General features: G+C 40.2%; 1 protein-coding gene across 1 annotated transcript in view; it reads left to right on the top strand.

Moving 5' to 3' along the window:
* Positions 1–24887, top strand: part of maml3 (mastermind-like transcriptional coactivator 3) — an 84644-nt gene that overhangs the window by 40800 nt on the left and 18957 nt on the right. The window contains exon 2 of the mRNA XM_079462238.1: positions 8351–9922. Within this exon, the coding sequence (XP_079318364.1) occupies positions 8351–9922 (1572 nt within the window). The remainder of the gene's footprint in view (positions 1–8350; positions 9923–24887) is intronic.

Here is a 24887-nt window from a genome sequence, read left to right on the forward strand (position 1 = left end):
CGATGTTTCTGAAGAATGTTGTCAGATTGTTAAGTACTAAAACCTTTATTTTGAATCACATTTGTCATTGTCATCATTATTATTTAAGTCACTTTAAATTTAAATTTTCACATTGCACACAGTATTTTGTTTTCTGTCCTTTAAAGAATAAAAAACTTTGAGAGATTATTCATATCGACATGTACCCTCTGGAATACACAAGAATCTTGATTGTCTGTGTTTTTGCGAGTTAATCATGAATAGGTCGTCTTATTCTTTTCCTCCATTCACACAGTACAAGTGAGGGTATTTTGGCTAATCTAAGGAAAATCCACCCATGCTACCTTTTCATTTAGTTTATCCCTTTGATGGATGTTGGTAATAATCCTTTGACTTTAAGAAGCCACTACATGCGGCAATAGACCACACAAGCAATATCGACTGCGTGCAATGGCTTTTCTGGTCTTGAACAGTGTTCAGTTTTATAAGATTCAGCATGGTTATTCAAAAAATCTGCAGTCCGCTTTCTTTCAGGTCATTATGTACAGTAAATTTGATTTACATTTTTGGCTTTAATGGGTAGCGGCTATCTGTCTCAATACATATTCACACCAAATATGTTCACCTTGTATTCGCGCCACCTGCAGTACTGGAGTAAAGGGATTTTTGTTTTAGTTTTGAATTAATTTCTTGGTTTTCTCGCTTCACTCTTGTAAATGGACCATAGTCAGGGACATTACCATGCTTTGTCTGTCATTCACAGCTTAATTTTCTTTCCTGTCAAATTAAATATGGCATCCATTCTGACTAAGGTCAAGGCCTTTAGTCGTTCATTATCTTTAAAACGTAAGTGTACGAACTTGCATGTCTGTGTAATTGCATGCTGCACAAGTCAAACTAGTTATAGCATTAGACTTTTATTACACAGTGAAGAATGCATGACTCAAAATGATTAAGAATATGACACACAAAATCAATGTAAATCTTCTGGGCTTTTGCTCTTGCATTGTAAATGAAGCCTTTGAACCTATTTATTTGAGTTTGTTTTACATTCAACTAACGATTTTGCCGAATTGGTTTGATTTGACTTCAACCCTTCAGAAGATAAAAACATAAAGTTGCCTGCAATTTTGTGTTTCAAACAGAGATGGCGCTATTGAGGCATATTTTATGGATTGAAGCTTTAATAATCACAGATTTTGAACCTCTCATTAAATATCTTTTAATAACGTTTATATAGTATTACTGTTTGATGTTTTAAATTAAGCATTTTGAGTACCACATGATTTTTAGTGGTGGGATCAAAATAGTTACCCAAACTTCAGGTTAAATTGTACTGGTGTTGACTATGGAAATATTGGTATTGTGACAGCCATAAATTGAGCGCATTTATGGTGTCGTGCAGGTGCAAATATGGGCAGGAAACCTCTAGAAACCTCTCGTCCTTCTTATCTAGAAGAAAGTGTGACTAATGAACAGATGATCATTTGAAGTTTGTTATTATGAGGAGTTCACTGCTCTTTGTGTTTCCTATTTCCCTCTTCATGCTTCCGTCTCTCTCTTTCTCTCTCTCTGAGTTTCTTAGGTCTCTCTCTCTCTGAGTTTCTCTCTGGGTGAGGTGCAGTAATTGTCTCTTCTGGCAGGGCTGCTGAAGGCTTTATTGGATTGGAGTAGGATTTCAGGGGCTGTGTTTAACATGCACCCAGGCGCTACAGTGCACACACACACATTCTCTCAGCCTGTGTTTAAACAGGCTGCCAGTAACAGTGAGGGAGGGAGGGAGAGGAGAGAGAGAGAGAGAGAGAGAGAGAGAGAGAGAGAGAGAGTATTTAGCAGCGTTTAGGAGGAGGCGGTCTTGCTCAACGAGCGGAAGCCTCATATGCTGACTCCCGTGCCCCCTCGTTCTCCACCCTCCTTTCTTCTTCTGCCGCTTTCTCCTGTCCTCCCCCCCTGTATTCTCCCCTCTCTCTCCTTTCTCCCTCATTAATATCTTATTATGTTAGAGTTAGCCGGTACGCACTTCTTCCATCTTAACACTTACTGGCACCACACACACTCGCAAAACACTGTACTGGGCTGAGAGTTATTTATAAACCTCTGTATCCCACAGACAGGAACTTGTGAAGGAAAGAGAGAGAGAGAGAGAGAGAGAGAGGTAGAACAGATAGAGGGAGAGAGGCAGCGTGAGGTAATGGATTTTTATCCGCTAACCACAACATTCCAAAATGTTGGTGCATGACATGTATAGCTCGCAAAACAATTTAAAGACACGTGACGCGCCAGATTATGTCATTGGTTTTATTTTTACCACTTAAATTAAAAGGATATAGATTTGATCAGCTCATTACACAGTCTGTTGAGTGCAGACCAAGAACAGACACAAACACAACCCACAGACATGCGTCTGTATGATATTTACAATGTATATAAGTGCCTGTGTGCTTATCCGTGTTATCTGTTGTGTGTCAAAGGTCGGTCTACGTTTATTTTACGATGTACATGCAAAAGTTTCGTTGAATGATGTGAATTAAACATACACACACAGACACACACTCGCACGCCTCCAACACACGCTCCACTCACATGCTTGTGTTTTGGGGTCAGCCCAGACCTGTTGTTGTTGTCTGGTGTGTTCCTACTGTATTAACTTTTAGTTAGTAGCACGTAAATCCTCAAGTCAGTCAATCTCTTGTTACAAAATATTGAACGGCCGTCTCCCTTGACCAGACCTGATCAAAGTTTTTTTAATGGCCGATGATATTCAGAGAAATGGCGACAGCAAATTAGGTCATTATGTGAATGATTACTAAGGTGCATTTTCTTTTCACCACAAGGCTGCCGGTACTTGGTAAAATGAAACAAACCACGTTTTTTGCTGGCTAACCTGAATTGTCTCACATAAATGTAGAATCGGATGTGATTAAAGGTTGATACATGAGTCTTTACTACAAAAATGCGTGGAAAGCGCTCAAAAAACGAAGATAAAGGAGAATGCAGCAAGATGGAAAAGTATAGCGGCCGTATTGAAGAGGAAAGAAAACATTAGGGAGGGAAAGACCGCTAGAGAGAGAAAGGGAGAGAAGGAGATTATTGGCAGAAGTGTCCACTGCACTCAGCCCAGGAGCTGGGGGGAGGGGCTTTAGGATCAGGAGGTTGCTATAACAACTGCACCTTGGTGGTTTTCTCCCCCCAATGTGCGCCCTCTCTCTCCAGTCACATGAAAGCATTACCGTCTGTCTGAAGAGCTCTTCTGTCTTTCCCTCCCTCCCTCTTGTATTTCTCTCTCCCTCTCTTTATCCGTGTGTTCTCCCACATGGTGACTGTGAAGAGAGCAGGAGAGAGGGAGTGTGTTTGTGTGAGCTACTGAGCACTTTAATAGGCGGTGAAATGGAGAAAAACAAACATCAGCCTCCCCCTCTACAGACACGCACACTTTTTCGTTTCTCTCTCTCTCGCTTTTTCTGTCTCTATCTCGGCTGTGTGTTTTCTTAACCCTGCCATGCTAGTTACGGCTGGGGGAGGTTGTTCTTATCCCGTTACGGTGTTTTCGAGGTGAACGCTGCTAGCTAGCCGAGTCCGCAGTTTTACGTAGGGTTTGCGTGTCAGTAATGATGGAGTTTGTACCCCTAACACAATCGACCCAGACGTCGGCGAAGATGTCTGCGAGTGGGGGTTTGTGCTAAACATACCTAATTACGCCTCGCTTAGCATGCAGAGTCTTTTCAGGAAGATGATCATTATTGATATCAATCATGTGCCACTCTGAGAGAATATATCGCAGATAGGCGAAGGAATGGAGTGAGGGAATACTTGGCTAAATCATTGATGAATTTAAGACGCATTTAGAGGACAAAAAGTAGGAGGCTGCCTGACTTCCTACTGCCTACATAGTTAGCTGCCTTTGAATCCTGCTACAATGCGAATGCAAGATAACCCAGTTTACAATTTGAGTCAACCGAAAGATGTAGGAATTTGGTTCTCTAGACTGAAGTGTGAACACCCTAAACGGCACAGTGTAGGATTTTTGCATTTAAATTCCCAAACCACCAGCGCAATGCCCCATGCAGTTTCTCCGTATGGCAAAACAGTGAGTCTCAAGACAAAACGCGGCTGTAGTAGTGGTAGCGTCTAGCGCGCACGTCATCCATGAACATGCTTTGGGAGTCCCGGCAGATTTAAAAAGCATTGAGGTGAACACTAGCAAAATACAACGAAAGCACGCACATTATCCTAAAATGGGTGCTCGACCAAAACTAAATGTTGGCACACATTTGTTATGTATGTAAGTCGGTAAACCAAAGCTCCAAGTTTTTTAAATGTGTTTTTAATAAATGCGCAACATCCTCTGATGAAGAGCCTGTGAAACGTTTTGTGGAAATTATTTTGTTGTCTTGCTATTGACTTTACATTTTTCTGAGGTTAATACTACGACTCCCGTTGTGCATGCTCCTTGCCTACATCATCAAGCGAAACCTTTGTTAGTGGTTTGTGACCTCTTGAGGCATAAGCACACAGGGCAACAACATACTTCCGCTAAAATGTCAGCCAGCTAATAAACTTCTACTCTCATAGCACTAAGAGATTAACCATGTGTTTAGTAAGAAAACGTTCACATTTCTGCAAAACGACAGCACTACGGGTGAGGCTGTTAAGTGCCTCGAGTAGTTGCAAAAGTTTACTTAGCATTTTTATATGTATGTGATGTACATTGAAACGGATAGCCTGAAGTGCTTCTCCTTCTTGGTTGTTGACATACGGCGAAGTGTTTGAATAATTAGACGCACGTTGTTGACCGTAATCCTATGTGCATCCAGAAGCACTACGACGATTTTATTTATAGGTGCCTTACTGACTGACACTCAAGAAAACTGTAAAAGAACAATCATTGTTAATAATAACAATCATTGTTAAGAACAGTTAATACAGGCTAAAACAGATATAACACTGATATAAAAATATGCTTTAGTGGAAGTACGTTATCGTCCCCGTATACATATACCCTATTACACATTGTGCCTTTAAAGAGAAGATGTGGTAAATCCCAAAATTGCATATATGGATACATATATCATATCACAATTTTTGACAAATCAAATAGGGTCATAATTTTCAATAAAACATTGTTTATTTTTAATAATTATTATTAGTAATTTTGGTTTAATTAAATTCTTTCCTTTTTTATGCATTCTGGGATCACAATCTCATGAACAACAAATGTTCAGAACATGAGTGTTTTGTTGTCTCCATCTCTTTTCCTCTCTCTCTCTTTCTGTCTTTGTATGAGTGACAGTCAGCCAAATCATCTTTATAGCATGCTAAACGTCATGAATTTTGACATGACGGTTGCCTTGACAACCCTCTTGGCTGTTGCACATGGCAGAGGTGTAACAAAAAAAAAACGAGACCCACATACAGTCAGCATGAATTCAAGGTGCATATTTGAAATTGCATAGCTTCTGTTCAGCACCGCCAGCCAGACAGTGTTACATTCCCAAAGAGGTAGATGTCAACAGAACGAGTGTTTTATATGCAACCCATTTTATCATGCTTATCTCCTTCTTTTGCATAAAGCTAGCCAGCGAACGTTTGCCTTTCTTGTTTGCCATCATGATCTCGCTGTTCTTGTGGTCATATAGAGAGTGAGTGAGCGAGAGCTGGAATGCAAAGAGGGAGGGGCAATAGATGCATTTCTTCAGAAGAGAGCTCGGATGAAGATCCATGAATCTGTTTTCAGAATCTCATTTGGCATGTTTTTGCCGGAGTGACATTTCTTACACATACACACACCGAGGTCCACTGGGATAAGCAAAGACGGTGGGTGGGATCCTGCTGTTGTGTATCATGGGGAAAATTTGTCACTAATGTTCTTACGGTTCGTCTGCGTTCTGTGTTTAACACGCGCACGCTCACACACAAAAAGCATCTCGCATGCACTTCACCTCTGTAATTAACGCACCGTTAAATGTGTTCACTGTGAGAGTCATTAGCACAAATGAAAAGATGAGGGGAGATGATGAGAAAAGCTTCTCACCTTTTCCATCTTCACCTCGGAGAAGGCATCTAAAAACTGCGTCAGTGTTCGCCATTGTCCATTACTACCGTGATGCTCGGAGATGTGGCGCAACACAAATGTTATACAAATTAATTTAGGAATATATTAAAATTCTTGATTAATTGAAGTTAATAGCTCCCCTTCCCTTATTTGTGATTATTTTCACAAGTCTATGTTGTTGTATTTAGAATTGTGGTCACCACGATACACGTGTGTTAGTGTCTCGCAAGCTTGTGATGAGCCGTTTATACACAGTTTAAAGGCTGGGACAAATTAAGCAGGAGAGCATTGTGGGATGAGAGCGTACCCATGTGTGAACATGGAAACTTCGTCAACTGTCAGTTCATTTTGCAACTGTAATTCCCTCATCTCCATGCTCGCTTACCCTCTCTCTTGCTCGCTCACTCGCTGCGTTGACGAAGTGTTAACTGAAGCTTGTCACTTTTTATGTATTAGGATATTCTCAGTGCTGTTAAAGTTTGTATGTTTGATGCCAGATGTTATTAATTAACTAAGTTTTTTTTATTAAGTTATTGTTATTATAAATGAAATCTATTACTTACTGTATTTTTTTCATTAGCATTCCCCTTTGCTTTATTAGACAGTTAAATTCTTAGCTAGTTAAATGCACACGTTTGCTTGTCTGGTTTAAGGAAACCTACTAGACTCATTTGATTTGACCGATGTGTTTCTTAAGGGGTTACATGTCTTAAATCATCAGAGCAGAGTACATTGATACATTGTGGTCAGCCTCACTAAACGATGAGTTTTTTGTTGAACTAGTGGACCATCCTTCTACATTTCTACAACATACCTAAATTACAAGGGTTGGTTTGCATATAGCTATTGAGGTGGGCTTTAAAGTAGTGGCACGCTGAAAGGACCCCCTTGCACGGCACCGTGCTTCTGTTTCAAATTAGCCTGTTAGTGGCTCTCATGAGACCTCTGTTTAAACCCAAGCACCTGCACAGATCACGAAAAACCAACATCGGAATTGTGGGAGGCATAGGCCGTTTGTGTCGATCAAAATACCTGCCCTCATTGACGTCAAATGAATTCCTCTGTGAAAGATCCGCTGTAAAGAATTTTGAAAAATACAAAGTGCTCTCAGTGGTGAATGGCCTATTTTTATTGTTGTTACTTGTAATCACAGTTATGTTAAGATAGTTGACACAACGTGTGCTAAACCAAAAGTGTTACCCATGTAAATGTTTGGGCCCTGGAGTAGAAACGTTGACAAATGTAATCCGTAAATGCTCCATATAAACAAATCAATCAGATTCAAAATGCCCAAACCTATCGAAATTTCAGTCGGATTGAAAGGGGTTGTATATACCGTTTGTAATCCACTTTATAAGACATGTAAACACTTGATCAGATTGAAATCCGAAGTGGGAATGTTTGTGCATGTGCAAAGACGATGCTGAATTGTACAGACGTATGTGTCATGGAACGAGGAGCTGTTGCTTAAGAAACCAAAAAACATCAATCTGACGAAGCTGTACAAATTTCCATATGCATGTCATCGCTAAATGAACATATTCATGTTTTTACATATTTTAACTTTTTCCTTGGAGTGAGTTTTTGACCGCAATTTCTCAGCTTCCTTTTAAAACATGATGCATTTGCAGATGTACAAACAAAGGCTAAAATATCTAACATTTAATTTTAATGTGTAGTACTGAACATTTATTTTATTTATTGTTTACTTACATGTGCTTAGGAGGGTTTACTTGTTTTACCATGGTAAATCGTTGTAACGATCTTGCTTCATTGATATGTAGACATTATTTTGCATTTATAAAAAGTACATTATTATGATGTTGTCTGTGAAATAAAATAAACACATCTGTGCTTATAACAATGTTTGAGTAGCCGTTTTGTGAATATTAAAGTGATGCCCACGTCCACTGTGCCTGTCTCCGTTTACCATACATGCATACATGTGTGCATGTCAGCAAATTAAATCGGTTTTGAAGCTTGTCATATAAATGCGCACGGTAATTAGATCACTTGATTTACCTTTTCATGTAAACACTACATTCAGATTGTACAATCTGAATAAATTCAATCCGATGCGTCCATGTAAACGTAGCTACTGTTAACTTGCCTGCATGTAGCTTCAAATCTGTGTGAATTTATTTTTTCCTTTGTAAACAAATTCTCCCTTGGTGAATTAATAATTAGAATCTTTGGTTAAACCTTTTCAGTAGGCGGCCTTATACGATAAGATTTTATATAAATAAGATATTGTTGCTTATTCTAAACTAGACCTTAAATAACCTTCTGTTGTTCTCTCTCTCTTACTTTCTCTTACAGCTCCAGGAGACAGTGAAGAGGAAATTGGACAGTGCCCGGTCCCCATTAAATGGTGACCAAAATGGCCTCAGTGATGGGAGCTACTCTCCCACTACAAAAAGACTCCGTAAGGAAGGATGCACTGGAATGGAGTCGCTCGGCAGCCTCCCGCCCATTTCTCCACTTCATCAAATGGACATCAAGCCCGCCTTGCCCTCGGGCAACAACGGTGCCTCCTCAAACAATGGAACTGGCAATGGCAATTCGGTAAACCACATTACCGGACGACAAGAGGATTTAGGCAAGAACGGTGGAATGCCTGATATTAAACTAAATGGTTCGTTGGATTTGGATGATGGCTTAAGCCTGCTAAAGGACATGAAACAGGAGCCTTTGGACGATGGTGGTGGAATCGAGTCCTCGGATACTTCGCTTTCAAATCAAAACAAACTATTCTCTGACATCAATCTAAATGACCAGGAATGGCAAGAGTTGATTGACGAGCTGGCTAATACGGTGCCTGAGGATGACATGCACGATCTCTTCAATGAGGATTTTGAGGAGAAAAAGGAGGTGAGCGACTTCACGCGGGCCACAACGGAACAAACACAAATTGCACAAGATTTAGCACCTAACCCTGTAGCTACGGCACCCAGCAGTGCACAGCAACCACAGAGTGGCCAGATGCCCATGGGGTCACCTCAGGTGCGACCGTCGTCTTCTGGTCCCCCATTTGCGACTGCTGCCAGTGGCACGCCACCCCAGCAACCTTTGCAGCAGTCACCAGCAGTTGGAATGCCATCGGGATCGCCCGCTAACTGTGTGGCTCGTTCTCCGCAAACGCCTACCCAAGCTCAGACACAGACCTCGAGGCCTGGGAATGGATTTATGATGAACGCAGGTCCAGGTGTCGGCCCTGTGGGATCAACCCCGGTAACAGCAGGGGGCCCCAGCGGAGGAGGTACAGGTGGAGCCGTACCAGTTCCCACCTCTGAACTTTCACCTGCTGAGCAGCTGAAGCAAATGGCCGCTCAGCAGCAGCAACGGGCCAAGCTCATCCAACAAAAGCACCAACAACAATCCCAGGCAGCAAACTGGTCACCTGCAGGAGCCCCAACAAGCCCCTATAGCGGACCCTTTAACCCAGATAAACCAAATAGCCCCATGATGTACCAGCAGACTTTTAACGCTGGCAACACAATGGGGCCAAAAACACCAAGCATGAACAACTACCTCCCACAGAACCACATGAACATGCTTAACCAGCAGCAGCAGCAGCAGCAACCTAATAACTTGGCTGCCCAAAATAACCTCAATAAGCAGCTTTCCTATAGCAACACCAAGCCGCTGACTCATTTCAGTGCTGTTGACCATATGAGTCAGCGGATGACGCCGCCCATGGCTAATCAAGCCAAAAATCCAATGATGCCCTACATGCAGGGCACCGCAGGGCAGGGGGGTGGACCGCCTCAAGCTCCAGGGCCAATGCCCAACCAGACAGTCCATCTAAGTGAGGAACAGAAGAGGATGTTGATGATAAAAAAAGTGATGAGTCAAGGCTTACCGTATGGCTCTATGCAGCCACACATACAGGTAAGAGGCTTGTTTTATTTGTGCTATATGGTGGCTAGCAAAATGCTAAGGGCGATCTTCAAAATGTATTCATGCCGCAGAGCTATGTTGTGAATTTTTGGGCAGTGTTAAGAAAAGGGTTATTACATTGATCTGTCCGTATTAATGCTATGCTAACAATGTTTGGAGTGCTTTGTCTAGTGTGTGTAATATTGCTTTTTTGTGATATTGTCAGTACATGCACAATGGTATCACATATCCTAAGATTTAGGCTTTTGCCAAGTTTTCAGGTTTATTGTGGGTTATTGCTAGAGTAAGCGGTGTAGTTTAAACAGTTCTGCCCTTTGAAGGTGGAGTCAAACATAGCCATTTTCAGAAATGTGCAATCAAGCCTCCAGAAAGATTGAGGTATGGTAACACATTGGGCATGACATGCTAAGAGTTGAACCGATAACTCTTCAGCCATAGCTCTAGATTTGATGTCTGTGTTGTGCAGTGCGCTAATAATGGTGGCCGTTGCCCTGAGCAACAGCTAGCTCTTGTAATAGGAAATCGACAAGCTGCAATATATTTATGCCTATGCACCGGTCGTTGATGTCCCTGTGGCTGGCAAAATCCATTTTTCTTTCACTCCATTTCATGGAAATAGGGATTTTTCTTTTTCAAGATTAAGAGGGTTTTTCAATTGTCATTACTGTTCACTAACTTGCCACTGCTAGTTGCTAATATTGGTTTATCTACATTAAACGAGAGGTTCCATGCTGTCTGTTGCATGAACCTCAGATCACACATTTCATTATTTAATATTCACTCGAAATTAGACTTTCGCATGGCAGCAGAGTGTTAGTCTGCCATTTGTTATTGGATGGGTGATGGTGGTGGTCTCCGTTACAGAGAGGTCTAGAGTCTGTTAGCTTCTGAACTGTAAATTATTCTCATTAATGGTGACATACTCAGCCCCTCCCAGACACCCTCTTTCCTCCTTTCATTTTATCCATCTGTTCATTGGGCTCTTGCTCTGAGATGAGATATTTCTCCACCCCTTTTCTCATATTTTTCCCCTCCCTGCATCACTTGTGTTCCCCCCTCCTTGCCCTTTTTTCCTCGTTCTCTTTCCTCAGAAGCAATAAAGGGGCAGATTTATGATGGCTGGTTCTTTTGCAGCCTGAGGAAAATGCAGTAGGGAAGTGAATAGAGGTAGAGAGAAAGAAAAAGAGAGAATGCAGGGAAACCAGAATGAAGGTAGAGCTTTAAGTAAAAGATGATATGAATAATGGAAAATGTGTAACTGGAGATTCAATGAAAGGAAAGGTTTATGAAAGAAGGCGGATGAAATTTATACTCGTTCGCAAATTTGCCACCTCCTTAAAACACGTTATCGATGTTAAATACTGCAGTCCTGCCTTATACCTCTTTTAAAATGACATGCTTACTGAAAAACCCTGTCTTATATATGCCATGCAGTGACATACCTTATTCCACATGATTTCCCATACAAAAAGTGCTTTTTCAAGCTGTAAATGTAGTAGATATGATTATGTCAGATATGTGCTAATTCGTGTTTCTTTATCCACATACGACCACGCCAACTGGTGTCTTATCCTAGTTTTTGTTTAGCATGGGGTCTGTATATGAGAATTGTTGCGTTTCTTCCTTGCAACACACCACCTTCCCAGCTCTATTAGAGACAAATGCTGTTATACACATATTAGAACAGTAAGGGATAGATTCAGCAAGATGTGTGAATTTTTTGAAAAGCTCAATCGGCTGTTCTGTACTCAGCCCCTATAGGCTAAGCTGCTTAGCTTATAGGGGCTGAGTACAGAACAGCCGATTGATCATTTTTGACACATTCAGTTTTTTGTCCATGTTACATGTTATACAAAATTCCCTGTATCGGAAATGAAAATCTACCCTTGCAAATGTATTTAGTTAGCATCTTATTGGTTGTTTCAGGTAGACAATAGCAGGTTACTATAACAGGTTATTGATTAAAGTGTGGTGGATGTTGAGTAAAAGGCTTCTGGCTTCTTCAACACACATGTAGTTTAGAGCGTATCTTGTGGTTTATTTTTCTTTCATACACAGGTGGGAGAATGGACAAGTTTTTGCATAATCTTTTTAGCGTATGATTATGAAACTTCAGCACGGTCCTTAAAAGCTTTTTAGTCAGGCTTTGATTGTCACTCGATGCCATTTTGCATATCGCTGTGAAGGGAGGGCGGTGGTCTGTGTTTTTGTGTAGTGCTAATGTCATTGTAGAGCAAGTTTGTAAAGTCACAGATGTTATGAGGATCGGCTGTGTCACTTGATGGACAAAGTTTCTTGGGTTACCACGTATCACAACATTATAATATGATTGATTCAACGTTGCCTATTCGTTTTTGCAAATCTTTTGGGAATATTGGCCAAAATACGAACTCTGATAGCATATGTACATCTGTAAGTTGTGTGCTAAAGAATGTGAGATCTTAAAAAAAACATCTATGAATGATGAATAAAAACATCTGATAAATGTCTTTTAAAGGGCAGTTTTACATACATTCTGATTCACAAACATCTTGCATACATCTTATAGATGTCAATATGACATCAGACAAGCTACATCTCAGAGACATTGCAAATGAGCAAACAATAAAAAATACATCTTTCAGATGTAAATGCATAGGCCTACATCACATACACGTTTCTCAGATGTACGTGTGCTAACAGGGAAGCATCCACCCCAAGTTTTCTTTCTTAAATTCTAGTTATGTGCCCAAGCATAACCCTTTGGGTTATCCAGATGCAAAGATAATTGCTTTAATTATGGATCCATGTTGAGATTAACCAATATAACATTTATTCAACATTAAATCAATTACAGTATCTTTGCAATCTGGGTATGTACCCCAACTATGATCAATACTAATTGGAAGTACTCTCATTAGACGTGTGTCGTCTTTGCTTTTGTCATGGTGATGTAGACTTATGCTCATATTGATGTAGCATATTCAGTACGGTATATATTATATTTCTTTATCATTTCCAGTCTTATAGGTTTATAATGACAGCCGTACTCTGATATGTATATCCAGTTTCCTCTCTATAGTCCCTGTATTTCTTCATGTGTCACGGAAGTGCAGGATCTTCTGAAATAAACCTCAAACACAATGAGAATTCAGAGAAATCATAAAAAGACCACCCCACTGCTCTCCCACTGCCCCCTTCCCCCACCACTCTTTATTCACAGGAAAGAGAGGTATTGCTTTCCTTCAAACACCCCCCATCAGATACTCGCGCTTACATCAGGGATCGAGACGCTCTCTCAGATCCTGCAGGAGTGAAGACAGGAGGGGAGAGGTGGGGGCTGAAGCACACTGCACTCGTTGTATCCTTGACAACACAGACACCAGACAAAACCACCACAGACCGACTGTGCCGCCTAAACAAAGGGGTTTGTGCATGTCAACAAGGAAAGAGGCTTGATATGGTGATCGTCGTGTTGTTTTAGCAAGTAGTTGTGTAGAGAGTTTGTCAACACACACACAATTCCCAGTTGTAACAATATTTTCTCCACTTGACGTCACGTAATGATGTATGTTTATCCATTGCGTATTCACAGGGGGCCTCTAGTCAACATCTCTGTGCTGAACTATATTGACACAGCCGTGAATGAGCTTAAAGAAACAGTGTTGAGGACATAGTGGCTGGTTTGGGGCTAATGCTAAGTGTGCTATTGTCGCATTGGTAGCATAGTGTTAGTGCTAGGCACAATGACCATAAATTAATATAACTGTGTTTTCCAAATTTATACCTGTTTCCGGTACATGAGTGTTTTTTACATCACATTTTCTAATAATTGAGAGAGCAAATACTGCAGTTGAATGACTTAACATGCCTGTTTGTACAGTCATGGCGAGTGAATATTGTAGAAAAATTCCACACTAGTATTATATAGGTTAGTAAGTCCCACAAAAATATGCTGTCTATAAAGAGGTGGCACTCATGATGAAGTAAAAAGGAATCAGGATGCATGACAGTTGCCATCAAAATAAAGAACCTTTGTATAGTGCAAATTTCGCAAACAACTTGTAACTACACAATGTAAACTATCCCCCTCCCCTATAATAACTGCAAAGTTTTGACTTCTCTAACAACTGAATAGCATGCAAAGGTAAATTGCATACAAAAATTCTGTGTCGGAATTAACTTTTTACCTTGATAGAACCATATCTATGGGTAGCACTGGTGCTCCGAACTTCAACAACAATCCAAAAAAATGTTCCATTTAAAACATGCATGTGTTGTCTGCTGTGTTTACATAGTGACAATGGCTTCATGATTTCCTGAAATCATATTTTTTAATCATAAATCAAGATATGTGAGAGGAAAGCATTCGCATCACGCTTTCAATCCGCCTTCCTGGCAATCCAAATCATAGCATACCGAGAAACCGTTAAAACTAGAAACACGTCATGTTATATGCTTATATTGAGCAGGTATGAGGGGAACACGATCGCTTTTTGAAGTTTGCTCATGAGTGTATTTAATATAACGTAATGCGAACTTGCAATTGCTACCTGTGTTAAAGTCATATGCCGTTCAGCCGTGCGGTGTTAAAAAACTGTAATTTCCCCAGATGTCTATGTGTTTTTAATATACGGCCAAAAACCGGATAAAGAAACACATTTACAAGAAAAAAACGCGGTAACGTGTAATTTTACAGGGGAAAACTGTTATTATACAATTAATGCAGTTATTTTACAATCCATTTTTTACAGTGTAGGCTTGTTTTGTCCCATTTTATGGTTTTAGTTTTGCTAGTTTTGGATACTTTTCCGTAAACATTTGTGTATTTGGTCAATAGTACACACCTCAAATTTATACTTTGAAAGAGCTGCAAATATATGAATTTACTGTGCATTGTCATTTTGCAAATCAAAAACAGATGCGAGTAAACTAAGTTTAGTGATGTTATATTGCATTCATCTTTTAAAAACATAGATTGTCTTATGTTTGCAAACGGCTGGTTTGCGAAGATCCTCGTCCGCATTCAATTTGAGCAGCTTTAGACTTTAAGAGCTTTGAGGGGGGAAAAGAGAGAAAAATACCACACAGGTTTCCAAAACACAGGTTTCCAAAAGCATTTCCAAAATGTTACAGTGCATATGCAGACCTGCAGTGAATGAGTCTTAAGCTGCAGGTGTGAGCTGGTTGTATAGCACTGTGCTGTGCATCATCCGATGGTGTGACTAGTCTGTGAGCACCGCTCCTGCTGCACCCTTCTCTTTGTCCACACGCTCACACTAACAGATGGAGAGACCACATGGATCATGGCAGCAGCAGAGAGAGAGATAGGAAGAGAGTGTGTGTGGGGGGGGAGTTCGTAAGTGCATAGACTAGGAGGAGGTGTCCGTGTGTGTTGGGGCATATGGTGTCCAGGAAGAGAGAGAGCTGCAGTGGACCTCTGCCTGAGTGTCTTGTGTGTAATTCGTGCTGAGACATATGTGATTTGTGATAATGTTTGTGTGTACGAATGTTATTTCTAAAATTGTCTGAATATGAAAACAGCGTTCACATTTCTTGTGAGCGTGTGTATCGATGTACGCACGGACGATGGAGTTCTGTTTAGTATGCAGGGACTGGGATGTCATTGCTGCCAGTCTGCTATGAAGCCAACTCTGGCCTGTAGCGCAGAATAAGAATGATTTTACTCTCTCTCTTTCATTCCCGAGCTCTGCTCTCACCTCCTCCAGTGAGGATACCTCATCACTGAGAGAGAGAGAAACTTTGGCTGCCTCAGCCGCTCTGTGTTGCCATAGATACCATGGCTCATAGCACTTTACTTCCTAAATCAATGGCAGTCTCGAGATAGGAGAGGTGGGAGTTTAGCGTGTGTGAGCTTGCACATGTGTGTTTTTCTCTGTCCGCAGTGTATGTGTGTTAATGGTAATGGTGACACAATGGAAGCAAAAGATGGGATTATTAATCTTTAGTGTCTTCACTGTTGCAGTAGGCTAGCAGTTGGGAGCTTTTTCCACTGCGCATACGTCTCTGTGCCCTAAAATATACCCACACAGGTAAAGCCGATACCAAAGGTAAGGCTTAGTATTGACACCAATGTATACGGTTTTCTAGTGTTGCATATCTGATAGATGGGATGGTTCACACTAAAATCTCAATTCTGTCAGTATTTATTCACCCTCATGTCACTCAAAACCTGTGTAATACTTTTTTTTTGTAAAACACAAAATAAGATATTTTGAGACTTGTTTTGGTGGTTTTGTGTCCATACAATAGCTTTCAATGGGGTGCAGTGTTGTTTGGTTGCCAACATTCTTCTCTTGAAATATCTTGATTTGTCTTCTGCAGAAGAAAGCCAATCATCTTTTAGAAAGACTATCCCTTTAAGTCCCTTTAGGGCAAGCAGGGTCAAATAAAGGAGGAATGAGGTTCCGAATTACAATCATTGGCTGACTCCACCCCTCCTTTTTGAAGCACTATGGTGGCTGACACAGAACAACGATGTACAAAAAAGGAGATAAACAACTAGAAGACGCCGATGTGAAGCCAAGCTATCTGCAAGAAGCCCCCAAAAAGTCCCATTGTTGAAAAAACAACATGTGCTGAAGAGGTTGCAATTTGCCAAAGAACACATTGACTGGCCTAATGAGAAATGGCGCAATATTTTGTGCACTGTTGAAAGGAATATTGTTATTTTGGGGTCTGGGATCGCAGACAATTTGTCATACGACCCCCAAACACTAAATTCAAGCCACAGTACACTATGAAGACAGTGAAGCATGGTGGCGCAAGCATCGTGATATAAGAATATTTCTCATACTATTGCGTTGGGCCAATTTACTGGATTCCGGGGATCATGGATCGGTTTAAGTCTTAGAGGTCATGTTGCCTTATGCCGAAGAGGAAATGCCCTTGAAATGGGTGTTTCAACAAGACAACAACCCCAAACACACCACTAAGCGAGCAGCCTCTTGGTTCCAGACCAACAAGATTAACTTTATGAAGTGGCCAGCCCAATCTCAAGACCTTAATCCAATAGAAAACTTGTGGGGTGACATCAAAAACGCTGTTTCTGAGACAAAACCAGGAAATGCAGAGGAATTCTGGTCCGTAGTGCATTCTTCCTGGGCTGGAATACCTGTTCACAGGTGCCAGAAGTTGGCCGACTCCATGCAACACAGATGTGAAGCAGTTCTCAGAAACCGGGCCTATACATCCAAATATTAGTTCAGTGATTCACAAGAAGGTTAAATCTTTAAGGATTTTTCATTTTATACAGTAAATGTTTGACTTCGTAAAGGAAAGTGCAGACGCTGCTTTTTTTGAACAGCCTAACATTCCTTTTTCTTCACTTTCTGTAGGGGAATCATAAATTTGATACTTTTTTCTTCATGTTTTGATTTAGAATATAATATGCAGTGCATTTCTGTCAATAAATCTTCCTTACTATTACGCACAGCACCTTTAATACATCTTAATAATTCATACTGAACCATGCTACTATTACATAAACTGCTCATGTCTAAGAACTAACAATAGCTCAACCACTATCCTCATTCCTCAGGCTTTACTGCTTGTTTTGCCACACGACAGAAGCAGAGAAACAGGAAGATAAAGAGAGAGGAACACCTGGGTCGCACACCCTCTCATACACAAAAAAGAACGACAGCTGCCTCTTTCCATATGGCAAAGTCATGGATATGACACTCGAATCGCACCCGCACACACGTACGCAGTATCAACACAAGCTGCTCCGCTCTCTCCTGAAAGACCTTCACCATTTCACACCTTGAACTAAAGCGAACCGCCGCACGGCAGAGGCGTACTTTGCTCCGCCGAGTGACACGTTGACTTCATTTTAATAGTAAAGCATTAAAAGAACTTTTGTCAGAATGTTGTGTCAGCTCCTTCTCCTTCCATGTAGGAAACTGCATTGAGGCATTATACATCTGCCAGTCGAGCGGGCATGTCATTATTTTATATTTAGCGTAATAGCGCCGACGCGAGCCGTCTTATCTTTCCGAAAGGCACTCCGAACCGCCACCTCCCGAAAGAAAGTCGAAGGGAGGGTTGGCAAATTGTCTTAAAAAGGCGTCATCTCGCAGAATGCTCGCTGACAGGTCGAGAGAGTGCGATGGAAGGGGAGAGAGAGCCAGTTAAGGAGCTTTGAAAGGGATTAGGCGCAGAATTTAACTTTTTTGTAGCAAGAGATGCCTTCTCAGAGCAATTTGCCTTGAACGCTGAAACATGGTTAATCCCTTCTTAAAAGAGCATAATCCAAGCAACCCTGCTACCTGATCCACACTGCAGAGAGACCGAGAGCTATGGCGCTCTACTCTACCTGATCGAACACACACACACTTCAAAAGCGCACTAGAGAAAGTGTTGCACACTTGCCTGTAAACTTAAACACTTGTCACAAACGTTTTGGACGTTTTTGACCTGCACTTTGTATTGACTGTATACTACAGCAATAGAGTATGGTAGTATGCATGTCTGATCCTGAAAGCAATACGTCTTGGCAGGAGATTTGATTGAGATGGCATTTTGCCTTGCTATATTTTATGTAAAACAAGAATACTAGATTAAACTATTATTGTAAAACTGCACATTTAATACATGTTAATCAAATGTACATTAACAATTTTATCAATTTACATAGATTTGAATTCAGTCGCCATAAGGAAACTCTTAAAAGCTTAAGATGCTTAAAAATGGTGATAAACTTTACACTGCACAATGTGCACACGCATTTATATGTCAGCTTAAAAACTTGGCAATAAAAGTGAACGAGCATACTGTGTCAATTTACCATTTAGAGTAAACTGTGTATATAAGTGAATTGGCTCTTTATTTGACCCCCCACGTGTGCTTTATTTGGAGAGTGACTTAATTTGCTTCTTTGGTTCCTATAATGACTCTGTGTGAAACTGGCAAACTGCTGCCGTCTCAGGCTGTATATGGAGGTAGGAAGGCATTAAGACATGCCCAAGCTCCATTTCCACATAACATACCGTCTGCAAAGGCGCTTTCATGGTCAGTTCTGGAAGGCAGCATGTATCCTTCCATTTCTATGATATCCCACAATCCTGTGGGTGTGGTTTGATGGTTGGTTTAGAAATAATCGTGTCTGGTGTTGCAGTTACAAGAAGTGTACATTTTTCAATATGATCCGTTTCTTCCAAGAAATAAGCATTCCAACTGTCAAATATTTGCTTACGTCTTAAGCTCAATCGAATTTGTTTTAGACAGTTAGACGTGACGTTATGTTTGAAGTTTCAAGTTAGCCTTTGGTTTTCTTAAGAAGTGCCTGAATACAAAAATCACTGCCAGTGAAGTCATTGACACTAGGTCACTCGTGTTGACAGACAGATGAAGTATATTTCCGTTTTGAAAGTAAAGCATGTGTGTCTGATGTTTATGTATGTCGGTGATTTAAAACTGTGAACATCTTCAGCCCATGCATATAGCTTGCGAGTGACTAGATAAAATCTGTCAACACCAAGACCTAATGACACTTGCGAGTTAGTTTGTTCAAGATTAACAGTGTATGTTAACATAAACACTCGTCTGTGCGTTATGATGTTTTGATGTCTGTGTGCTGTGATGGACAGTTTGTACAAGTCTTTAAAAATGAATCAGCAGGTTTATCTAATGACATTATTATCTTTTACATAGGGGAGACTTCGCAAAGGCTTTATCTCCTATAATGTTTATAATAAACACTATAAGTATAATGTTTTAAAGTAGGACTACAATTTCTAATTTCTAACTGTTATAGACCGTTTCATCGGATGCACGCGTGTGCGCCTGACCGCCAGTTAACTTATAGGCTAGTGTCTATAATAATATAACTTTTTATATTTTATTTAATTTGTTGAGTTAAATGTATATTTTTATTTTATAATATTGTATTAAACTAACGATTTGTTGAATTTTGTTGCATGTTCATTTTATTAAATAAACTATTTGTTGAATGGGTACTGCAGTTTGGTCATATGAGTACATTGACATCTAGCAGTTGACTTTGGTATCGGAGTCTAAAATTTAAATATTGGAGAGACAAATTTGGACAAGTAACGGTTCTTATTGTTTTCTTTTGATTGTTATCAGAAATAATCTACTGGCATTCAATTGTTTGTGAATGTGTACCGGAAGTTAAGTTGGGGTCACAAAAGTGAAAAAAGTGGCGATGAAACCGTCTATAGGTATAACTTTAAAACATCTTAATTTTGAATATTTAGTTTTTGAACTATATCATTCTAACTTAAACTATACAATATTTATTAATCACTATCTTACATCATATACCCTTAAGTATATCTGTGAATGCTATAAGTAGAGGTCTTATGACATGTCTACACTGTAAAAAAGTGGTTCTATTCTGGCAGCTGGGTTGCCAGAAAAACGTAAAATAATGTTTAATGATGGTTTTTTTAATTTTATTTTACCCCTGACTTGTAGAGATGTTATGATTCACGTGAGCCGGTTGAAAATTTATTCTAATATGTAATATTAAAGTCTATTGAGACGTCAAAAGATTAAAATCTCAATTTTTTTTAACGGCTGTTTTCTGCAAACTTTGTAAACGTGGACATGCTCATATTATATATATCATATTTTATTAGATTGGGAATTTGTTTTAAAACTACAATTTAGTTTAGTTATTTGACATAAAATATATTAAAACATTTCCAAAGAAATAATAAAAGGGCATTTTTTGTTCATTTTTAACTCATTCTGTAAAAAACATGAATAAAATCACAGCTTGATATCAGAATTGTGAATCGCATCGTGAGCTGAGTGAATCGCTACATCCCTAATGACTTTGCATTATCTTTGCAGTCTATTTCTGTAATTTGACATGTTTTTCCAAATTTCAAAAGTACGTGAAAAATCTGTAAAATGAAACATTTAATTCTGTAAACAAATAGTTTAGGATATTCTTTATCGCTAAAGTTGGGGCAAATTTTCACATGTTTATTTATCATTTGTTTTTATTATTTATTGTATTTGAAAACCAAACATACTGGTTATTAAATCCCTGTTTTGCCAATGTTGTGTTTTCAATGCCTTATAATATTTTACACACTTTACAAACAGGCTCTTTCCTTTTTATACACAAGTATCATGAACGCGCTTTACTGTACTGTGTACTTTCAGTGTTTCGGCATATCTCTTTTCTTGTCTTTGTTGCTCCTATTTTTTCTTTCTGTTTGCAACCTGAGGAACAGTGCACGCTGTTTTTACCACCCACTCTCCACTGCCTTTGGACACTGTGAGAGATAGAGAGAGAGCTGTGTGTGTGTTATTTGGGAGGTGTGGCTGTTTCAGCTCTCTCATCGGAGAACGCTGGGTTCTCTGCGGTGACCACACTGGTTATTTCGCATCAGATCTACCAGCCCTTTCGCTCGCTGTTTAGACATGAAACAAATACCTTTACACGCCTACACTAATGTTTGCGCTACAGGAGTAGAACATGTACTCTCCGCTCTAGAAATCTTTATGATCCGCGGTGTTGTTGCGTTTACATATAGAATAGATTGATGGTAGACATGTTGAGTGAAGCCAACTAGTTCCTCTGACTCTCATTTGTTTTTCCCGCCATCCATTCTCTCCCGTTACCATGGGTTACCCGAGGCGAACGGCGCTGGCGTCACTATTGTTAGCGCATTTTATCACGTTTATAGACAGTTTGATGGAAGCCAGCTTTCCTATCAGCCACTGCAGCAGTCACCTATCAGAGGAGACCCATTGTCCCCCAGGCAGCGATAAGGATTCTTCAGGCCGACGATGTGGAGTTTGGGGCTTTATCTGTTGACTGCACTGTGTTTGTCTAAACCAGTGAGACGTAATGGAGGGAAAGGGTTCGACTGACAGCATGAGGTTATACACACAGCGTGAGCTTTCAGCTCTAGCAGGTGTGGGCGTTCGGATCTTATTGTTTTACGTAGGTACATTACAGAGCGTCTGTCTGTTTCGTAACAGGTTGAGATAATATATCACAGTTTTGGTTTGACTGCAGCGTATTTGGCCTGATTGAAGCTCTTAAAATCCGTGGCAGAATATGATTGGCAATCGTTTTGGAGTGATAAATGAGAATGGTTATGAAAGCGAACAAAACCTCATTCTATAACCAAAGTGACCTGAAATCACTTTGTCTAAAGGGGCAGTTCAACCCCCCCAAAAAATTCCTGTCATCGTTTACTCACCATTGAGTTCCATATCTGTATAAATGTCTTTGTTCTGATGAACACGGAGAAAGATTTGTGGGGAAAATGCCTGTAACAAACAGTTCACTACCATGAAAGGAAAATTTTAAATTTTAGTAAAAATTGCCCCAGAAAAGTTGGCTTTTCAACATTCTTCAAAATATCTTCATTTGTGTTCAACAAAACAACTAAATGTACAAGATTTGTTTTCTACTATGGTAGTCAATGGTGGCCAAGAACTCTTAGATTACAAGCATTCTTCCAAATATATTTCTTGATAGTTCACGCAAAATGAAAGTAATTTCATCATTTACTCACCCTCATGTCACTTAAGCAGACATTTTTGGTGACCAAACAATTTGGTGCCCTATTGACTTCCATCGCATGAATGCAAAGCCAGGCATTTCTCAAAATATTTTCATTTGTGTTCCACAAAAAAAAGAGTTTGAATAAGGGTGGATAAATAATAAAAAAATAATAAATTAAATTTAGCATTAAGATTTTGGGGTGTTTTGTGTTAAAAATAAAGTGTACATTATGAATGCCCATTGTGCTTGACGACATTTTGGTGGTCTTCTGTATTGTGTGGTGTTTCAGAACACCATTATGTGTGTGACCTATGACCGAGAGATAACGTTTTGAGGAAGGAAAAGAAGAAAGTTTTTGAGGTATTCCACAGGATGCTACATATGGCTTCTGGTGGTGACCTTGTCTTTTTATGTGGTCCTGTTTGGGAAGTAGTTCACAACATTTACAAATATTTTCACTAGCCTGAAAAATAAAAGAAAATTGTTTTTAAGCATTTTTTATTTTTACTAAACAAACAATATTCTACATGTAATTTATACATATTAAAATATTCAATAAATCTTGGAATTATACATCTATTACAGCATATTTTACAACAACTATAATACAGATTTTCAAGGCAGAATACTCAAATAGCTCATTCTGCCTGCCCGTGCAGTCTTATAATATCTTTTCCCAAGCTTCCTGTCTCTAACCTGTGTATGCGCGCATACATACACACACACACCCTCTCACCCCCTAGTCAGTAGGGCTCAACGAAGCCAAAGATAATTCACTTTGCACACTAACTTTCAATTTGGTCCCTGCTCTCTCCCGTGAAACGCACTCCCCTGCCTATCACAAACCCTGCTGCTTTAAGGCGGAATTGAATCATTCACATATTGCGTACGTATGCGCCGCTCTGCATCATGGCATGTCATGGCAAACCTTCAGCACCCTGCCCTACTTACCAAAGATGAGAGCAATCCTTAAACGCACACCCCACCACCAGCTCCATTTCGCTTTTTCCCCCCTTCTCACTTTTCTTTCTTTCAACATGAATTGGCTTTTCTCTGATAGATAAATGACTCTATTATGCCCAATTGAATCAATTCATTACTGGTAATGGATCGTTTTTGCCTGTTTCCGTTGAAACTGAGCTAGTGAGGGAGAGGGACAGAGAGAAGGAGACTGCAGGTACAGTCCAAATCGCAGGGAAGGGAATGCATCTTTGTGGGAGATTTGGATAGTCATTGCCAATTGACAACTCCTATCTTCTTCATCTTTGTCACAGCAATATTTAGAGAAATAAGGAAAACCCTCGTCCTCTTGACCAGCCATATATCAAAACCCAAGCATTCCTGTCATATCAACAGCATTCACAAACAAGGTCATTCACACAAAGACCATAACGATTTTCTCCCTCTTTCCCTCCTCCTCGATCTCGCCGCTGCCTTTCACAGTCATTTCCTCAACAACCCTAATGAGCATATCTGCCTCTTTAACCCATAATAAAAACTGTTACCCCACCCCCCACTTCCCAATCCCTTCCTCCCACTCCAGCGGCCCGGCCCCTGGCTGCGCTGCCCCCTCTCGACACTTCTTCTCAGGGCCGATGGAGCTCTTTGTTTGCCTGTGTGTGTGGTGGACTGGAGCAGACCGATAAGGGAGGCAAAGGGGAGCGAGATAGTTCTCCAAAGGCGAGCGATAACACGGAGGCGAAGAAAGTGAGGGTAGAGAGTGATGGGAAAAGATGGGACGGCAGTGTTATGCGATGAGTGAGACGCACGCTGGGGGAATGTCAAGATGCTGGACGCGCTTCGTGTGGGTTTGTTACGCACATTGAGGAGGAGGGAGGGAGGGAGGGAGGAGAAGGTGAGGTGAAAAACTGCATACCAATTCCGGATCCGGAGTACGCCCTCCTTTATATTGAGGCAGTTGTCACTGATCCTTAGGATTGACTGCCGTGATCCACACACACTGGTATGTGGTGCAATGTGTGTGCTTATAGAGCCCTATAAGACTGTTGGTATAGGTGGTGGTTTCCATTGGCCTTGGACATGATCTGTGTCATGATTGCGCTTTTAGATACAGTTAGATTGCACACTTAAAAAACAGGTCACGTACTAGCATCTGAATAAAAGACTTGCTTAAAATGAAGTGTCATTTTACTGCTGCATGATAATATTGTAATATTTATAATAAAAATAAATCAGTATTTCAACAGTAGGTTGGGTGGTATAAATGGATGGTGAACTACTTTTCATCATGTTGTTCCAACTAATCCCTGTGTCCAAATGTCCATAGATAAAAGAGCAGACAAGCTCTTTTTATATTTTGTAAATTGAACAATTTAACCATAAAATGGCAGATATTGTAGATCCTTTAGAATTGAAGTAATGTTAATAATGACCAATAGCTTGAAAACAGTAATAGAAAGAACCTCTTTCATATGCTTCGGGCAGCTTATTTGTGAATAG

Source organism: Barbatula barbatula (genome assembly GCF_947034865.1).
Source record: "Barbatula barbatula genome assembly, chromosome: 8".
Lineage (NCBI taxonomy): Eukaryota > Metazoa > Chordata > Actinopteri > Cypriniformes > Nemacheilidae > Barbatula > Barbatula barbatula.